This window comes from Colletes latitarsis, chromosome 7 (genome assembly GCF_051014445.1).
Source record: "Colletes latitarsis isolate SP2378_abdomen chromosome 7, iyColLati1, whole genome shotgun sequence".
Lineage (NCBI taxonomy): Eukaryota > Metazoa > Arthropoda > Insecta > Hymenoptera > Colletidae > Colletes > Colletes latitarsis.
In genome coordinates, this window is record NC_135140.1 from 10,429,188 (window position 1) to 10,442,624 (window position 13,437).

The 13,437-nt window shown below is 33.3% G+C and overlaps 4 protein-coding genes across 6 annotated transcripts; 2 read left to right on the forward strand and 2 right to left on the reverse strand.

The window, feature by feature from the left end:
- Positions 1–136: 136 nt before the first annotated feature.
- Positions 137–5,318, forward strand: Hrs (Hepatocyte growth factor regulated tyrosine kinase substrate). Its single transcript, XM_076769851.1, has 11 exons — positions 137–335; positions 413–497; positions 1,248–1,323; positions 1,408–1,596; positions 1,668–1,942; positions 2,015–2,090; positions 2,169–2,345; positions 2,406–2,761; positions 2,846–3,159; positions 3,226–3,521; positions 4,217–5,318. The coding sequence occupies exons 1-11, from the start codon at positions 299–301 to the stop codon at positions 4,832–4,834; spliced, it is 2,499 nt and encodes an 832-aa protein (XP_076625966.1). The 5' UTR covers positions 137–298; the 3' UTR covers positions 4,835–5,318.
- A 237-nt stretch (positions 5,319–5,555) lies between these two features.
- Ema (C-type lectin domain containing ema) lies at positions 5,556–10,726 on the reverse strand. Of its 2 annotated transcripts, none has more exons than XM_076769850.1 (14): positions 10,253–10,726; positions 10,059–10,187; positions 9,840–9,973; positions 9,606–9,754; positions 9,132–9,361; positions 8,865–9,057; positions 8,168–8,794; positions 7,972–8,089; positions 7,741–7,895; positions 7,502–7,663; positions 6,851–6,989; positions 6,453–6,756; positions 6,247–6,377; positions 5,556–6,155 (listed from the first exon to the last, which is right to left on the reverse strand). In XM_076769850.1, the coding sequence occupies exons 1-14, from the start codon at positions 10,324–10,326 to the stop codon at positions 5,704–5,706; spliced, it is 2,997 nt and encodes a 998-aa protein (XP_076625965.1). In that variant the 5' UTR covers positions 10,327–10,726; the 3' UTR covers positions 5,556–5,703. The 2 variants fall into 2 exon arrangements, with proteins under 2 accessions (XP_076625965.1, XP_076625963.1); XM_076769848.1 differs by having other exon boundaries at positions 9,597–9,754.
- On the forward strand, positions 10,642–12,246 carry Mt2 (tRNA (cytosine(38)-C(5))-methyltransferase). The gene is made up of 3 exons (XM_076769852.1): positions 10,642–10,754; positions 10,857–11,053; positions 11,183–12,246. The coding sequence occupies exons 2-3, from the start codon at positions 10,999–11,001 to the stop codon at positions 12,205–12,207; spliced, it is 1,080 nt and encodes a 359-aa protein (XP_076625967.1). The 5' UTR covers positions 10,642–10,754; positions 10,857–10,998; the 3' UTR covers positions 12,208–12,246.
- On the reverse strand, positions 12,161–13,397 carry Maf-s (MAF bZIP transcription factor K). Of its 2 annotated transcripts, none has more exons than XM_076769853.1 (2): positions 13,225–13,397; positions 12,161–12,896 (listed from the first exon to the last, which is right to left on the reverse strand). In XM_076769853.1, the coding sequence occupies exons 1-2, from the start codon at positions 13,249–13,251 to the stop codon at positions 12,531–12,533; spliced, it is 393 nt and encodes a 130-aa protein (XP_076625968.1). In that variant the 5' UTR covers positions 13,252–13,397; the 3' UTR covers positions 12,161–12,530. The 2 variants fall into 2 exon arrangements, with proteins under 2 accessions (XP_076625968.1, XP_076625969.1); XM_076769854.1 differs by lacking the exon at positions 13,225–13,397 and adding an exon at positions 13,075–13,187.
- Positions 13,398–13,437: the final 40 nt, after the last annotated feature.

Below are 13,437 nucleotides of genomic sequence, written 5' to 3' on the forward strand. Positions count from 1 at the left end.
AACAAAAAAGAACTATGACGAGACCTTCTGTTTTACACGTGACTGTCATTTAGTAATACTGGCGCTATCTATATCCCTAGATATAATTCTCTAGCCATTACAAATATGTATTCTTTGTGGTGAGTATGACGTGACTCACATTTTGCTATTATACGGTAAGTAAAGCAGTGTGATAGCATCCTATTTGATGGTTGTCAAACTGAATTTCAAGACTTAATTGTCAAGTACAAGATATTATAAAAAGCCCAAGTAAGCAGAAATATTATAAATAAGAGGCGATCGTATTCGCTGAAGCAAAATGTTTCGTAGCTCGTTTAACTTTGACAAATTATTAGGTAGGTTTTACAAACAATACCAGACGATGAAAATGTCCGACTTTCAGACGTAACGATTATCATTAAATTTTTTGCAGATAAAGCAACGAGTAATTTTCAGCTTGAACCTGACTGGGTCGCAATTCTTCAACTTTGCGATTTAATACGTCAGGGTGATGTACAGTAAGTGTATATTATCGTCTAACCTGGAACTAACTTCCTAACCTTCTAACCTCTATTTTTCTTAATAATTATGAAATGAATAATATATTTTATGTTCAACCTCTTAAACCAGTAATCACACACAAATAAAACAACAGCTCTGGCGATTATTTATTTGGGTATTTACTCAAATGTGTTAGTAAGTCGCATAGTAGTTTCTTTAAATTTTCATAGAAGAAATACTACTTGTACAGTTAATTTGAAATGTTTAAGGTATTTTAACTTTTTGCTGCTGAAGCAGTACAATTTTAGTCATTTGAAACATATATAAGTTGATTGTCCACAAAGGGTTAATGAAACACAGAATATAAATCTATTAATAAGAGAAAACTAATTGTATTCCAATTTCAATTTTCTGAATGCAATATTTTTGTCTTTGTAATCAAAGTTGTTTATTATAATCAATGTATATTGATCGTAATTATAGTGTATGTTCATGACATTGTCTTTTAGAGATTTGTTAAATAAAATATCTCTATACATGTATATGGTAATACATGAAGAAATGTATATATTAATTTAGGAAATAATAGACTCATGCTAATTAATTTTATATGTATTTAATGTGTTTAGTAAAACTTTACTAAGATTTGTTATTTTTTTCCCCATCCCTTGTTTATTGTGATACAATGAATATAAACAATGTTTCACAATGAAATAATTATTTTTTATTTTTAAGAACATTGAATGTCATATTTTGTATGTACGTAGACCTAAAGCAGCACTTGCAGCAATAAAGAAGAAAGTTACCAATGCTAATCCACACGTGGCTTTATATGCTTTATTGGTGAGTAATAATGACTAGTTATTTGATAATCGATTTATTATTAAAATTATTAGATGATTATGAAGATATTATTCTTCAATATAGGTATTAGAATCTTGCGTTAAAAATTGTGGTACATTAATACATGATGAAATTGGTACAAAACAATATATGGAACAGCTTAAAGAGCTAGTAAAGACAACAACGCATGAAAATGTCAAATTTAAAACCTTAGAATTGATTCAAGCCTGGGCACATGCATTTCGAAATAGTCCTAAATATAGAGCAGTACAAGTATGTTCACAAATTTTATTTTATTTTCGCTAATGCGATACATCGATAACGAGAGAAAACGTATACTCTAGGATACGCTTAATATCATGAAAGCCGAAGGATATAAGTTTCCTGCTTTAAAAGAAAGCGATGCCATGTTTATTGCATACAATGCTCCAGTGTGGGCAGATGATGATGTATGTCATCGTTGTCGAGTGACATTTGGTGTAGTGCAAAGAAAACATCACTGTAGAGCTTGTGGTAAAGTGTTTTGCAGTCAGTGTTCAAGCAAAGTGTCTACTTTACCTAAGTTTGGAATTGAAAAGAAAGTGCGAGTTTGTGAAGCATGTTATGCTCAAGTTAATAAGTAAGTATGAATATGTTTGTATTCTACATTATTCTTAACTTTATTCCGAATTTGTCCAATTTATTTCTATAGGCCATCAACGCTACAAACTAAAGAAGTAGATTTACCTGCTGAATATCTCAACAGTTCGTTAGCTCAACAACAACAAGTATATAATCTTTATAAAAAATTTTGATCATAAATTGAACAAAATATATTTAAAAAGTACGATCTTTTATTTTTACAGGTGCCGCCTAGAAAAACAGCAGCAGAACTTCAAGAAGAAGAAGAATTAAATCTTGCTATTGCTTTAAGTCAAAGTGAAGCAGAACACAAAGAAAAAGAAAAGAAACGAGCCACTAGCGCTTTAAAGTCAAATACAACCACTATGAATAGGACAACATATTCTCCGCCACCATCGCCAGTTAGTTTTTTTTAAAAACTGAAGCTTCGTTCGGAAATTACGTAAATTTTTACTTTTCAGGGTCCTAGTCCATCGAAGTTACAAGAAGAAGAAGAGATTGAACCTGAACTCGCGAAATATTTAAATCGCAAATATTGGGAACAAAGACAAACCGTAATAGAGGAGCATGGTTCTAGAGCAGATGTTACTAGCCCTTCTGCTCCTAATATTAGTAGTCCAATGCCACAAAAGATTATAGTCGCGAAGCAACAAAATGGAGAAGTTGACAGTCAAATGGAAGAATTTGTAAATGCATTGCGTTCTCAAGTCGAAATATTTGTTAACAGAATGAAGAGCAATTCATCGCGAGGCAGATCGATTGCTAACGATAGTTCTGTCCAAACATTATTTTTAAATATCACTGCTATGCATTCAAGGTTTGTTTTAAAATATGTCCTAAATGTATGTAAAATGTGTAAACTACAATATAAATTTAATTAACATTTGCGAATTTTCTACAGACTGTTGAAATATATTCAGGAACAAGATGATAGTAGGGTATATTATGAAGGTCTTCAAGATAAACTGACGCAAATGAAAGATGCTAGAGCTGCGTTAGATGCTTTACGGGATGAACATAGAGAAAAATTAAGACGGCAAGCGGAAGAAGCTGAGAGAAAAAAACAAATGTTGATGGCTCAAAAGTTGGCAATTATGAGAAAAAAGAAACAAGAATATTTGCAATACCAACGTCAGCTTGCTTTGCAGAAAATTCAGGAACAAGAGAGGGAAATGCAAATGAGACAGGAGCAACAAAAACAACAGTACATAATGGGTAAACTCACTTGCGTAATATGTAATTTCAATATAATTTTTGTTATATTACATATATATTGTTTAGGCGGTTATCAAGCCGTTTCTGGCTTTATTGGCCCATCTCAAGGTTCGCCCGTTCGTCACGTCCAATATCAAGGACCTGGATCTAATTATAACCCTATGTCACCAACGAATCAAGGATATATATACGGACAACCACCTGTGAAACAGTATCCTTTGCAAGGTTACAATATGCCACCAATGAATGCAATGCCGCCGCATATGATGGGACCATTACCTAATCAAGAGCAACAACCAACCGATCCATCTGTTCAAGGACATGAAGCTATGGGTCGAGTTACTGTTTCTGGCCCTGGAATAGTGAGTCGTTAAACATATTTTCTTATATGCCTCGTGTTAATACTTCTGAAGTATTTCTTGGACCATTTAAAACATTAAGGTTAATATTACATTTTATATAACTGAAGTGATTGCGCGTGAGGATATCTAAGGTATTGAATGAAATCGCAAAGTTCGCCTTGGGTGTTCTTTATTACAAGAGTGTTGCTCCTTGAAAGTCGTGGCGAAGACTGTTTGACTGACTTCCGTACAAATTCGCTTTTTTCCGTCGAACTCTTTGCAGACGTTTAATTGGTTCAACCGATGCGTCGAAGTTAACCAATTAGGCATTTTGCAATTCCAAAAGTCACCGCCTACTCCTTGCGCTCTTGACGCGCTTTTTCGGAAAGGCGACGTGACTCGGTGGGGGTACCTTTGTCGATGGAATTTCCTCCAGGTCTAGGCCTGATGATGTCACCCGCCGAGAGTCGCTTGGCCTGGCCTTACAGCCCTTCGGAAATCCCTAGTTTATGACATGTGCAATATGCCACTGAGGCCGTTCGAAACTTTCGACGAAAAACATGTCGGGTAATAAAACGCGTAAGAAACAGCTTTCTCAAAAGTGGCCTTTTCGACTTTGCTTGTCGTAAACCATGCTAGCATTTGCACGCCAAATGGTTCTTTTGTTGTGCAAGCTAGCCGCTACATAACCATTTTTGTTTTTGTTTCTTTTAAAGATGCCTCAAATGACAAATCCCATACCGCAACTGCAACAGACAGGCGGTCATCAGATGGGACCACCGCCACCACAGCAAGGTCCGCCAGGTCATATGACACAAACGCAACCTACATCGGTGCATATGCCACCGCAGCAGGGTGTTCCACCGCAAATTCCTCAGTCAGGACCACCGAGTCAAATGGGTATTCCTCAAGTACCTCAGAGTCACATGGGTCCTCTGCCTGCACAAGTTGGACCTGGTGTGCATGGTCCTTCAGGTCAAGTTGTTGGCCTTCCACCTCAAATGGGACCACAGCAACCATCTTCATTGCCAGGTTCTCAGGGACCTCCGATGCAGCCACACGTTTCGAACACTCCTATTGCATCTCAAGGAGCAGGAAGCCATCAAGTACCTTCAAGGACTACAGTTGGACCAATTATGACATCGAATCAGACAATGCAAGGTCCTCAAGGGCCTGGTATAACAACGATGCAAGACATGCCTCAAATCCCAGTATCTCAGGGACAACAGTTACAATTCCAATCAACAACGCCTCTGCCGTCTGCATCAAATGAATCTGTACAATCGAAAGAAGATAAGAAACCTGAAACAGCAGAGCTAATTTCCTTTGATTGAAGGAATTGTATGCGGAAAAATATTAATTGATTAACTGATGATTAGAAGTGCATTTAAGGTAACCACCAGTTTAATATAAATTTCGATTTTAAATTGACACTGATTATTTTAAATTACTCATAGAATTTGTTCAGCTCTTTATTAGATTGACACAAGTTTATTTTTTAAGTTATCCATAAAAAAAAATTAATTATATTGGTGATACTTACCACATTTAATTCACATTCGTTTGGCAAATTTTGTATATGCTGTGCAATGTTCTAATAAGTAATAAAATACTGTTTAGATTAGGATATTAATTTAAAAATAAATATATCTACATATGTTTTATAGTCTCCAGTATAGGAGTATCTAATTGTCATAAATCAATAGATCCGATGTGCTAAAAGAAAAAAATATATTTCATTGTTGGAATTTATTTTAAGTTGTAGAAATTGCCAACAATAATATATACACATTTTAAATACAAGATTATGTTACATAATTGCTAGTGAGAAGTTATTTGTAATATCTAACCAACAAAAACTTCGAATATACATATATATATACAAAATACTTATACGTTATATAGCATAAAAGAACAAAAGAAACTTAGTTTCGTCAATGCCTGGCCTTTTACCGAATATGATATACCTTTGCAAGATTGAGTCTAAGGTGTTAACTTCTCTATTAAAAAAATTATGAAACATGAGATTTCTTCGGATCATAGTTTAGAAAACACTTATAGTAAAACCCCTTTATTTCACAAATCAAAGATTCTTCATTAACACAAGACCACATATACATTTCCACTTTTCTCTTAAATTATCTAAACACATTTTTAATTTAAACTACCTACACATTCCTCGTTTTACAATCTATTTTTACAATCATACTGTTTCCACTTGTCCTTTTCTGCGCGGTTTCACTTCTTGCGGGCAGGTGAACGATGTTTCTTCAGAATGTTTTCTGATCACAGTCGATGATTCGCCATTAGTTGAACAGGCAGATATTTGACTTTCTTTCGTCTCTTGACATATGTGTGATATGCTCATTCCGTTAGACGTTAAAGATGCTTTTCGAAGGCGCATGTCTTCCAAAGGAATTTCTTCACTTCGGGGCCTTGGCATTTTAGGTGAACTATCTCGAGATCGCAAACCGTTTTCTTGACTCTTCTCATTTGAGTTATTATCACTACTACGTTTAGACATTGATGATACGAGACCCATAGTAGGTTTAACAATATTTTCTCTACGCATTTGTGCCGCAAATCCAGGTACTTTGTTTACTGTAAACATTGGTCGCGGTTGATCTTTCTGTTTTTGTCCACGCCCCAATATACCTAGAATTAAATAGGCACGTGTTTCATTCAAATTTTCTAGCTAGCGTGTGTGTGTGTAAGCGCGCGCGTGTATGCGTGTTGGGTGACTTACGTTCGTGTCGTAAACTACGTAGAGCATAATTTGGTGGGGTTGAAGAGTGAGGCATGCTTGTGGGAATGTCAAGTAATCTCGCGATTTGATTCATTTTCTTTTGTCGTGCTTTTATTCTTCCTTTCGTTAGCCTTCAACGAAAAATGCAATTGATAATTGTATTAATGAAAGAATCGACTCACGGTAATCATATCGCGACAACTCACCTTTGTTTAGCAGCCATACATCTAATATGATCGTCAAAGATAAAGTTTGTCGACAATAAGGGAACACGATTACCGGTACTACTACTTAAAGGTTTATAAATTGTTAAATGTAAACATCTAGTATCATTTTTATCACCCGCGACTTCGATATCTTGCAGAAAGCCCACCAATTTTGCCACCCCCCAACCGAGCTTGCTAGTATCAGGTTCCACAAGAATTAATTGCATAACATCGATAACCAGAAAACGGCGAATTTTTTGACCGTCTTTCCACACAACCGTACATGCAATCAAGTCGCTATTATCTGTTTGAAAGTGCAACAACATAAATTAGGTATTTGCAAATGTCTGGATGCTTCATCTGTAATTTAACAATGAACTAAAAGAAATAACTTTTACTTAGATCAAGAACATTGTCGACTTGAACGCAATGGGCTGCATTTGTCAGAGGCAGCTGCGTTTCCACTTCCATATTCAATGTCAAAGAAAGTTCTCTTATTAAAAAAAATACTCTTATAGCACGTCGTGCCCGTTCCACCTGTATGAACAATAATTTTATGGTTTGTTTGTCAGTTTAACGAGTTATATTCAATTTATATAGAAAGAATCGGAGTCGGAATAGAAAAGATACTAGGGAGTACCGTGTCCAAGAGAATAATAGATTGGTTGAAGACATTAGATAGGAAATTAAAACGGAAGCGTAGTATAAGTTAGGGATAGACAAGATGAGTAGAGAAAGATAGTAGAAAGTTAATTAGAAATACAAATATAGGAATATAGAGTCTAAAACTAGGATTATTATAGAATAATACATATTTGAAAAATAGAATAGGGAAAACAATTTTCGATCTTGTACTTGGATGTGCAATAAAGTTAAGCAAACATGTAGTTGGATTAACTGAGAAAAGGAAAGTATGGATGGATGAGAGAGAGTAACTTTTAAAAAACCAAGTTACTTTTCTTGACCGAGGAGGCTGAAAATAAAATCTTTCTATATATATTATATCTATAACATACGATATAAGAAGAAAAGATTTTATATATATTTACTTCGCCACATGGTAATCTTTTGGTAAATTCAATACCCGTCATCGGAGTTCCAGTTGGCGGTAACAAAATATTACTATCCATCATTAACCACTCAACGTTTAAAGGTCGTTTCTGAATTTCACTGTATTCGTCCTCAAACATGTCTAAGAATATGTCTTCGCTCTAAAGACATAATAAAAATAATTTTCTTTGTGACTAGGCTCTAGATTAATAGAGAATAATTAGTTCTCATAACATACCTTATAAAAATTCTTTAACAACGACGTGCTTTGTTCTTTGACAGCTTCAACGGCTGCCAAATGTGAATCTTTTAACACAGCTTGTCCTTCCGCCATTATTAATTGTATTAACAATTTAATCGCCAATTCCAGTGTAATGAGCCTCACTTTTGCATCTGATAAAAATATCATTTGCAAAAACGTAAATTATTACTTGAAAAATTAAAGGAGTGACTTTGAAAATGTACTCACTTGTTTGGCAACTTAATGTTATAATATTAATTAGTCTATCTATTAAAATTTCGTTATATAAACTTGTAGCGTTTCGTGAACTGAATAAAATTGGGTCCAAAGTTTTATGTTCTATGCCCTTAAAAAATTGTCCCATTAGACTAATGCAACGTGCCACAGTATACAGTATACAGTATTATCAATGTATGTTGCTTACCTGATTATTAGCTAGAGCATAAAGTAAACATAAACCAAATAATGCAGCATAATCATTTTCTGTGCAAGATAAAGCATTTAGGATTGTTTCTAAAAATGGTTTATTTGGCAATGATTCATTTACATTTTTTGGCGTCTGAGGTGTTAAAGGGCTTTCCAATGCCAATCTTTGTTCTTTCTCTTCATCAGTTACATTTAAATGTTTGATTTCTTCTAAATCTTTATTCGGAACGTCTAGTTGTTCCGGACTTTGTACAGTAGCATCTCCCATTGAAGCAGTATTAAATGACGTACTAGGTTGATTTATTTCTGTTATTTCTGTAGCCTCGTTTTCAGTATTATCGTTACTTTCGTCTTCACAAACTTCATCCAATATGCTTAAGGACTCGCTTAAATTTTCAAGAGACTTCTCTAAACTCTCTTTCGGTGGTGAAAAAGCAATTGATTTGTTTGATGTAATATCACCATACAGTTCAAGCACTTTGCTTGCACCTGTTTCAATAGTTTCTAAATCTGATAGTAACATTACTGCTGCTAGCGTATGTACAAGAGGTCCATGAGAAACTATTAGAAACACTTGAGAAAGTAGAAATAGAGCTACTACAATGCTTACATGTTTTCGCTCTTCCTATCGATATATAAAAAAAAAATATTACTACCATATGAAATAATCATAAATTTATTAAGCAAGAATATACCTGATTTTGGCACAAAAGATTCTTATGTCTCATGAGCGAATAAACGTACAGCGGGACTAATAATTTATGAAGCAAGTGATCCGATAAAACTTTATTCAAGTCGGATATATTTAAACATAGTATATCATTTAAATAATGTAAATGATCTAAATGCTCTGCTACTAAATCCGATAATCTGTTTTGACTTTGATGGCTGAAACAACGTACATTAAAGAAATTTCTTTCCAAGATAATTATTTAAATTTTATTAGTAATTTTTTCACTTACTCAGCATCATTTCTGACACAAGTGTCAAGCTCTATAATGTGATTACCAATAAACCATACAAGATTACTGAAATAAGGTGCTGCAGTGCGATCTCTTATAAATGCGAGCATGGAGGCATCTTCTACACGATACACATTTAAAGTTAAGGTTCGCACTGCTATACGAACCATACCTTCGGAGTGGTTAAAAAATTTAATTGCCTCCGTATACAATGGAAAATCATTGGTGTGCTGATAAAAGAAACAAATTAAACGATATCCTTTTTTGTATGTGTGTCTTGTGCGAAACTCAAGTAATGAAGATGAAACAATGCTCACAGTAAAAAGCGTACTACGAATTGATTGAACTATGCATACATCCAAAGCATATAACATTAGATTAACATACATTGGCAGGTATTGTAAAAATTATGAGCATGAGATTGGCTAAAGTGAAAAAATAGACACAGAAGATTATTACGTGTACCTCGTTTACCTCATTATAGAAGAAATGAATGGTGTGTGCATTTAACTTCAAGCTTAAAGTTTTTAAGAAGCTGATATAATATGCCATCACTTCCTCATCGCTGAAGTCGAATTTGTGCACTATTATACTGTTTACATGATTGTTGCTGAGTAAGTAATCTAAGATAAATATATATTTCGATTAAATCATTATATTAAAAGCAATAAAGGGGAATTGTAATGTTAAGATTCCTTATAAACTTACACAAAGAGGTCTCATTACGTATATTTTCAAACAATATATTTAATGTTTGTAGCAACTGAACACATACATAGCTTCCGCATTTTTGTTTCATAATACGCAGGAAGAACGAAAGCATATTTTTCTCCAAAAAGAAGCTGACAACGAAAAATAAAAATGTTATTTTGTTATCTTTTACGAGGAAATTTGAATCAATTAGGAATTCATATTAATTGTGCTTACTCGAACACGCTACTATCGTTTTGGTCACCCCATATTAAAATTTCAGCCATAGAACGGAGGGTTTCTACCAATAATCCTCTATTGTTTTCAGACACAATCTGGTTCTTTGATAAAACATTGTACAGATATCTGCGTGTAATAACAAAGAAGAATTTAAAAGCTGTAGAAATTTTATGATACGTTCATATACATACTTAAGGTGCTCCAAAGAATGAGGATTTTTGGGCTTCCAGAGCCCTCCTCCAAACCAACTTCGACTTCGAAACATTGTTTAATATTGCAACTGCATTGGGTGGTGCCTTACATAAAACTCATATGTAGCTTCTTTTTTATCATTACAGAAATAGTGTCAACGTTTGTTATTTTTTTATTCGAATTACAAGGAATCCGGTATATTAATCCGTACTTATTAGCATCTTTGTTAACGTTAAAACGATTACCGGAAGAGTAATAAAAGTCAACACATTGTTCAGGTTAGATTTTTTGTTTGTACACTGTTTGCTCTTATCATTGCTCTAATTATTAATCATCGTATTACTCGTAAGCCAGCATTTACTTTGTATGCACATTCTTCTAATCGCGCTACACATAAATTTTTGGAGCAAAGTTAATTATACACGTAAAATTTTGTACAACGCAAAACGATGCCCATCCTCCATTACTAAGCGGACTATGGATTATGGAATCACATGTTAGGTTAGTCATTATCATTTACTGTTATTATTTACAGTCTTTGTAACAAAAGAATATGTCATTCTTATAAAAATAAATTTGTTTAAAAATCGTCGGGTATTTTAGAAACTGTATTTACTTGCACGAACAAAGCTTGAAAAAGAACAAAGGACGCATTCCAATAGGATTTAAAGATAGATTAGTTGACAATTGACGAAGTATATGTCGAACTATTTATATTTAAGAAATCTCAAATGAATAATTAACGATGAGAGTATTGGAATTATATAGTGGTATTGGTGGAATGCATTATGCGTTTCAAGGTGAGATATTGTGTTATTACCTGTTGCTTCACATTGCTCAAGCGAACATAACCTATGTTTTTCAATATAGTTTTTTTCTATTAATCATTAATAAAAGGTAAAATTGTAATAAAAATTCTATATTTTCAGAAAGCGGCGTTAACGGTAGTGTTATTGCAGCAGTTGATATAAATACTATCGCAAATAACGTATACAAAAAGAATTTCCCAAATGTTTTACTTATAAATTGTAATGTTCAGTCATTATCAGCAAAACAGATTAATGACATGAATGTAGATACTATATTGATGAGCCCTCCGTGTCAACCTTATACAAGGGTAGGACTTCAAAAGGACATATTGGACAATAGATCGTCTTCGTTATTTCATGTTCTCAGTCTTATACCTCAAATAAAAGCGTTAAAATATATATTACTTGAGAATGTTAAAGGGTTTGAAAAATCTGAAATGAGAAATATAGTGTTGAAATGTATTAATGACTGTGGATTTAATCATAAAGAATTAATCATCAGCCCGTGTCAATTTGGTATTCCAAATACTAGATACAGATATTATTTACTAGCTAAGAAACAAAATCTTGAATTTTGTTTCGATAATCTTACATTAAATTTTCAGCTATCAAAAGATGCTTTAAATTTTTTACTAAAAAGTAAACGTGGGTTGTTAGCGGATAAAAATTCTACACAAAATTTTGATACAGATAAAATATGTTATAAAATAGAGAACATTTTGGAAAATGTTGAGGAGACACAGTATCTAATACCAAAACAATTACTGCAAAAGCGTGCATGGTTATTAGATATAAGAACATCGCAAAGTAACGGGTCTTGCTGTTTTACAAAAGCCTATGGTCATTATGTAGAAGGAACAGGATCTGTATACTGTCCATATTCAGAAGAATTAATTAAAGAAACATTTTCAGAAGCTAGTAAACACAATCAACAATCGTTAAAAATATCAGAGACTCTAGAAAAATTAATGTTACGATACTTTACACCTAGAGAAGTCTCCAGATTAATGTGTTTTCCAGAAAACTTTACCTTTCCAGAACAGATTACACGTAAACAGAAATATAGATTATTGGGTAATTCGATTAATGTACATGTAGTTAGCAGGTTGATATTTCTATTATATACTGAGAAACAAATTATATAAATCTATTCATAAAAATGCATATGATTTTTTAAATATGTATATCCCTCGCTTGATATCAAATATCTCAGTGAAAATATTTGCAAAAAAGTGATAGACGTAATTTACAATCGAATATTTAATATAAAAACAATCGATTTTCAATATAAACAAAAATCATTCATACATATATATTACATAACATTATATATTAGCAACCTAATTTCTACCTATTGCTTTATGTCATAGAGTTCCTCCGTATCCCAAACTTTCATATAGGATTATTTTAAATCCAATACTTTTATTATGTTACCGATGCATACAGCACTTGGCGTATTTGAATTATTTTACATTGTTTCCAATTCAGGTGGAATGTGAATCTTCTTCTCTGCTGCAAATTTTTTCAATGCTTGATATTTAGAATGCCATGATTCTATTTCTTCTCTCATACGATTGTTATCTTCCTGCATAGCTTCCATATCACGGTACTCTTGTGTTTTTTCTGATTCTAGCTCATCCTTTTGTTCGATTCTTTTGATTCGACAACTGGCTGCGTATCCTCTGTTTTTCAATGTGCGTCTACGTTGTTTCATACGTACAATTTCTTCCCGTGATAATCCGCGTAGTTTTAATTGTCTGTTCAGATCTCTGACTGATATTGTCACTAGTTCATCGTCACTAATATCCAAACAGGGGCCTGGCGATAGTGGATCCTATATATAATAATACAAGAATGAGTTTCATCAAAATTTCATTGGAAGATAATTAATTTTAATCAACTTGTTCGACCAAGAATAAAATGTAACAATCGTGTTTGGCAAATATTTTATGACGCTACCAATTATATGGAAAATTACTATTTTTATAAATATGAAACTCATTGTTATATACTTCGTAAAACTGCATTTTTTCCTTTCGATGCGAATTATAAATGAATAGTTTAACTTATTATATGTCCTGTTTGTATATTTGAAAAAGACATACAACTGTATCGAGAAAATATCGATAATAGTGTGTGCAGGGAAGGGGTACGTAACATACCATTTTTATAGATCGTTTCCCTTCCATGAAAACTTTTCGCAACAGAAATTTTTCAAGTTTCAATGTCGTGTAACCACCGAAACTTCAATTTTCTTTTACCTTTCACGCTTTCGGGAAAAATTTGCTTAGTCATTGTAGAATCTCATGCAAGTCAGTTCGCCATTCGTTCAATGGCGAATGTCTTTCTAAAAACATCGACCGCTTCTTTCCGAA

What these genes read in the sequence shown, in the direction of transcription:
- Maf-s (XM_076769853.1), bottom strand. Translation starts at nt 13,251, where the DNA reads ATGGAAGGGAAACGATCTATAAAAATG. An exon ending in GGAAACGATCTATAAAAATG is followed by an intron (nt 12,897 to 13,224) that starts GTATGTTACGTA and finishes TATTATATATAG; the next exon opens with GATCCACTATCGCCAGGCCC.
- Mt2 (XM_076769852.1), top strand. Translation starts at nt 10,999, where the DNA reads ATGAGAGTATTGGAATTATATAGTGGTATTGGTGGAATGCATTATGCG. An exon ending in AATGCATTATGCGTTTCAAG is followed by an intron (nt 11,054 to 11,182) that starts GTGAGATATTGT and finishes CTATATTTTCAG; the next exon opens with AAAGCGGCGTTAACGGTAGT.
- Hrs (XM_076769851.1), top strand. Translation starts at nt 299, where the DNA reads ATGTTTCGTAGCTCGTTTAACTTTGACAAATTATTAG. An exon ending in CGTTAGCTCAACAACAACAA is followed by an intron (nt 2,091 to 2,168) that starts GTATATAATCTT and finishes TTATTTTTACAG; the next exon opens with GTGCCGCCTAGAAAAACAGC. An exon ending in CTGTTTCTGGCCCTGGAATA is followed by an intron (nt 3,522 to 4,216) that starts GTGAGTCGTTAA and finishes TTTCTTTTAAAG; the next exon opens with ATGCCTCAAATGACAAATCC.
- Ema (XM_076769848.1), bottom strand. Translation starts at nt 10,326, where the DNA reads ATGTTTCGAAGTCGAAGTTGGTTTGGAGGAGGGCTCTGGAAGCCCAAA. An exon ending in TCTATAATGAGGTAAACGAG is followed by an intron (nt 9,362 to 9,596) that starts GTACACGTAATA and finishes TTCTTTTATCAG; the next exon opens with CACACCAATGATTTTCCATT. An exon ending in AACATTAAGTTGCCAAACAA is followed by an intron (nt 7,896 to 7,971) that starts GTGAGTACATTT and finishes TATTTTTATCAG; the next exon opens with ATGCAAAAGTGAGGCTCATT.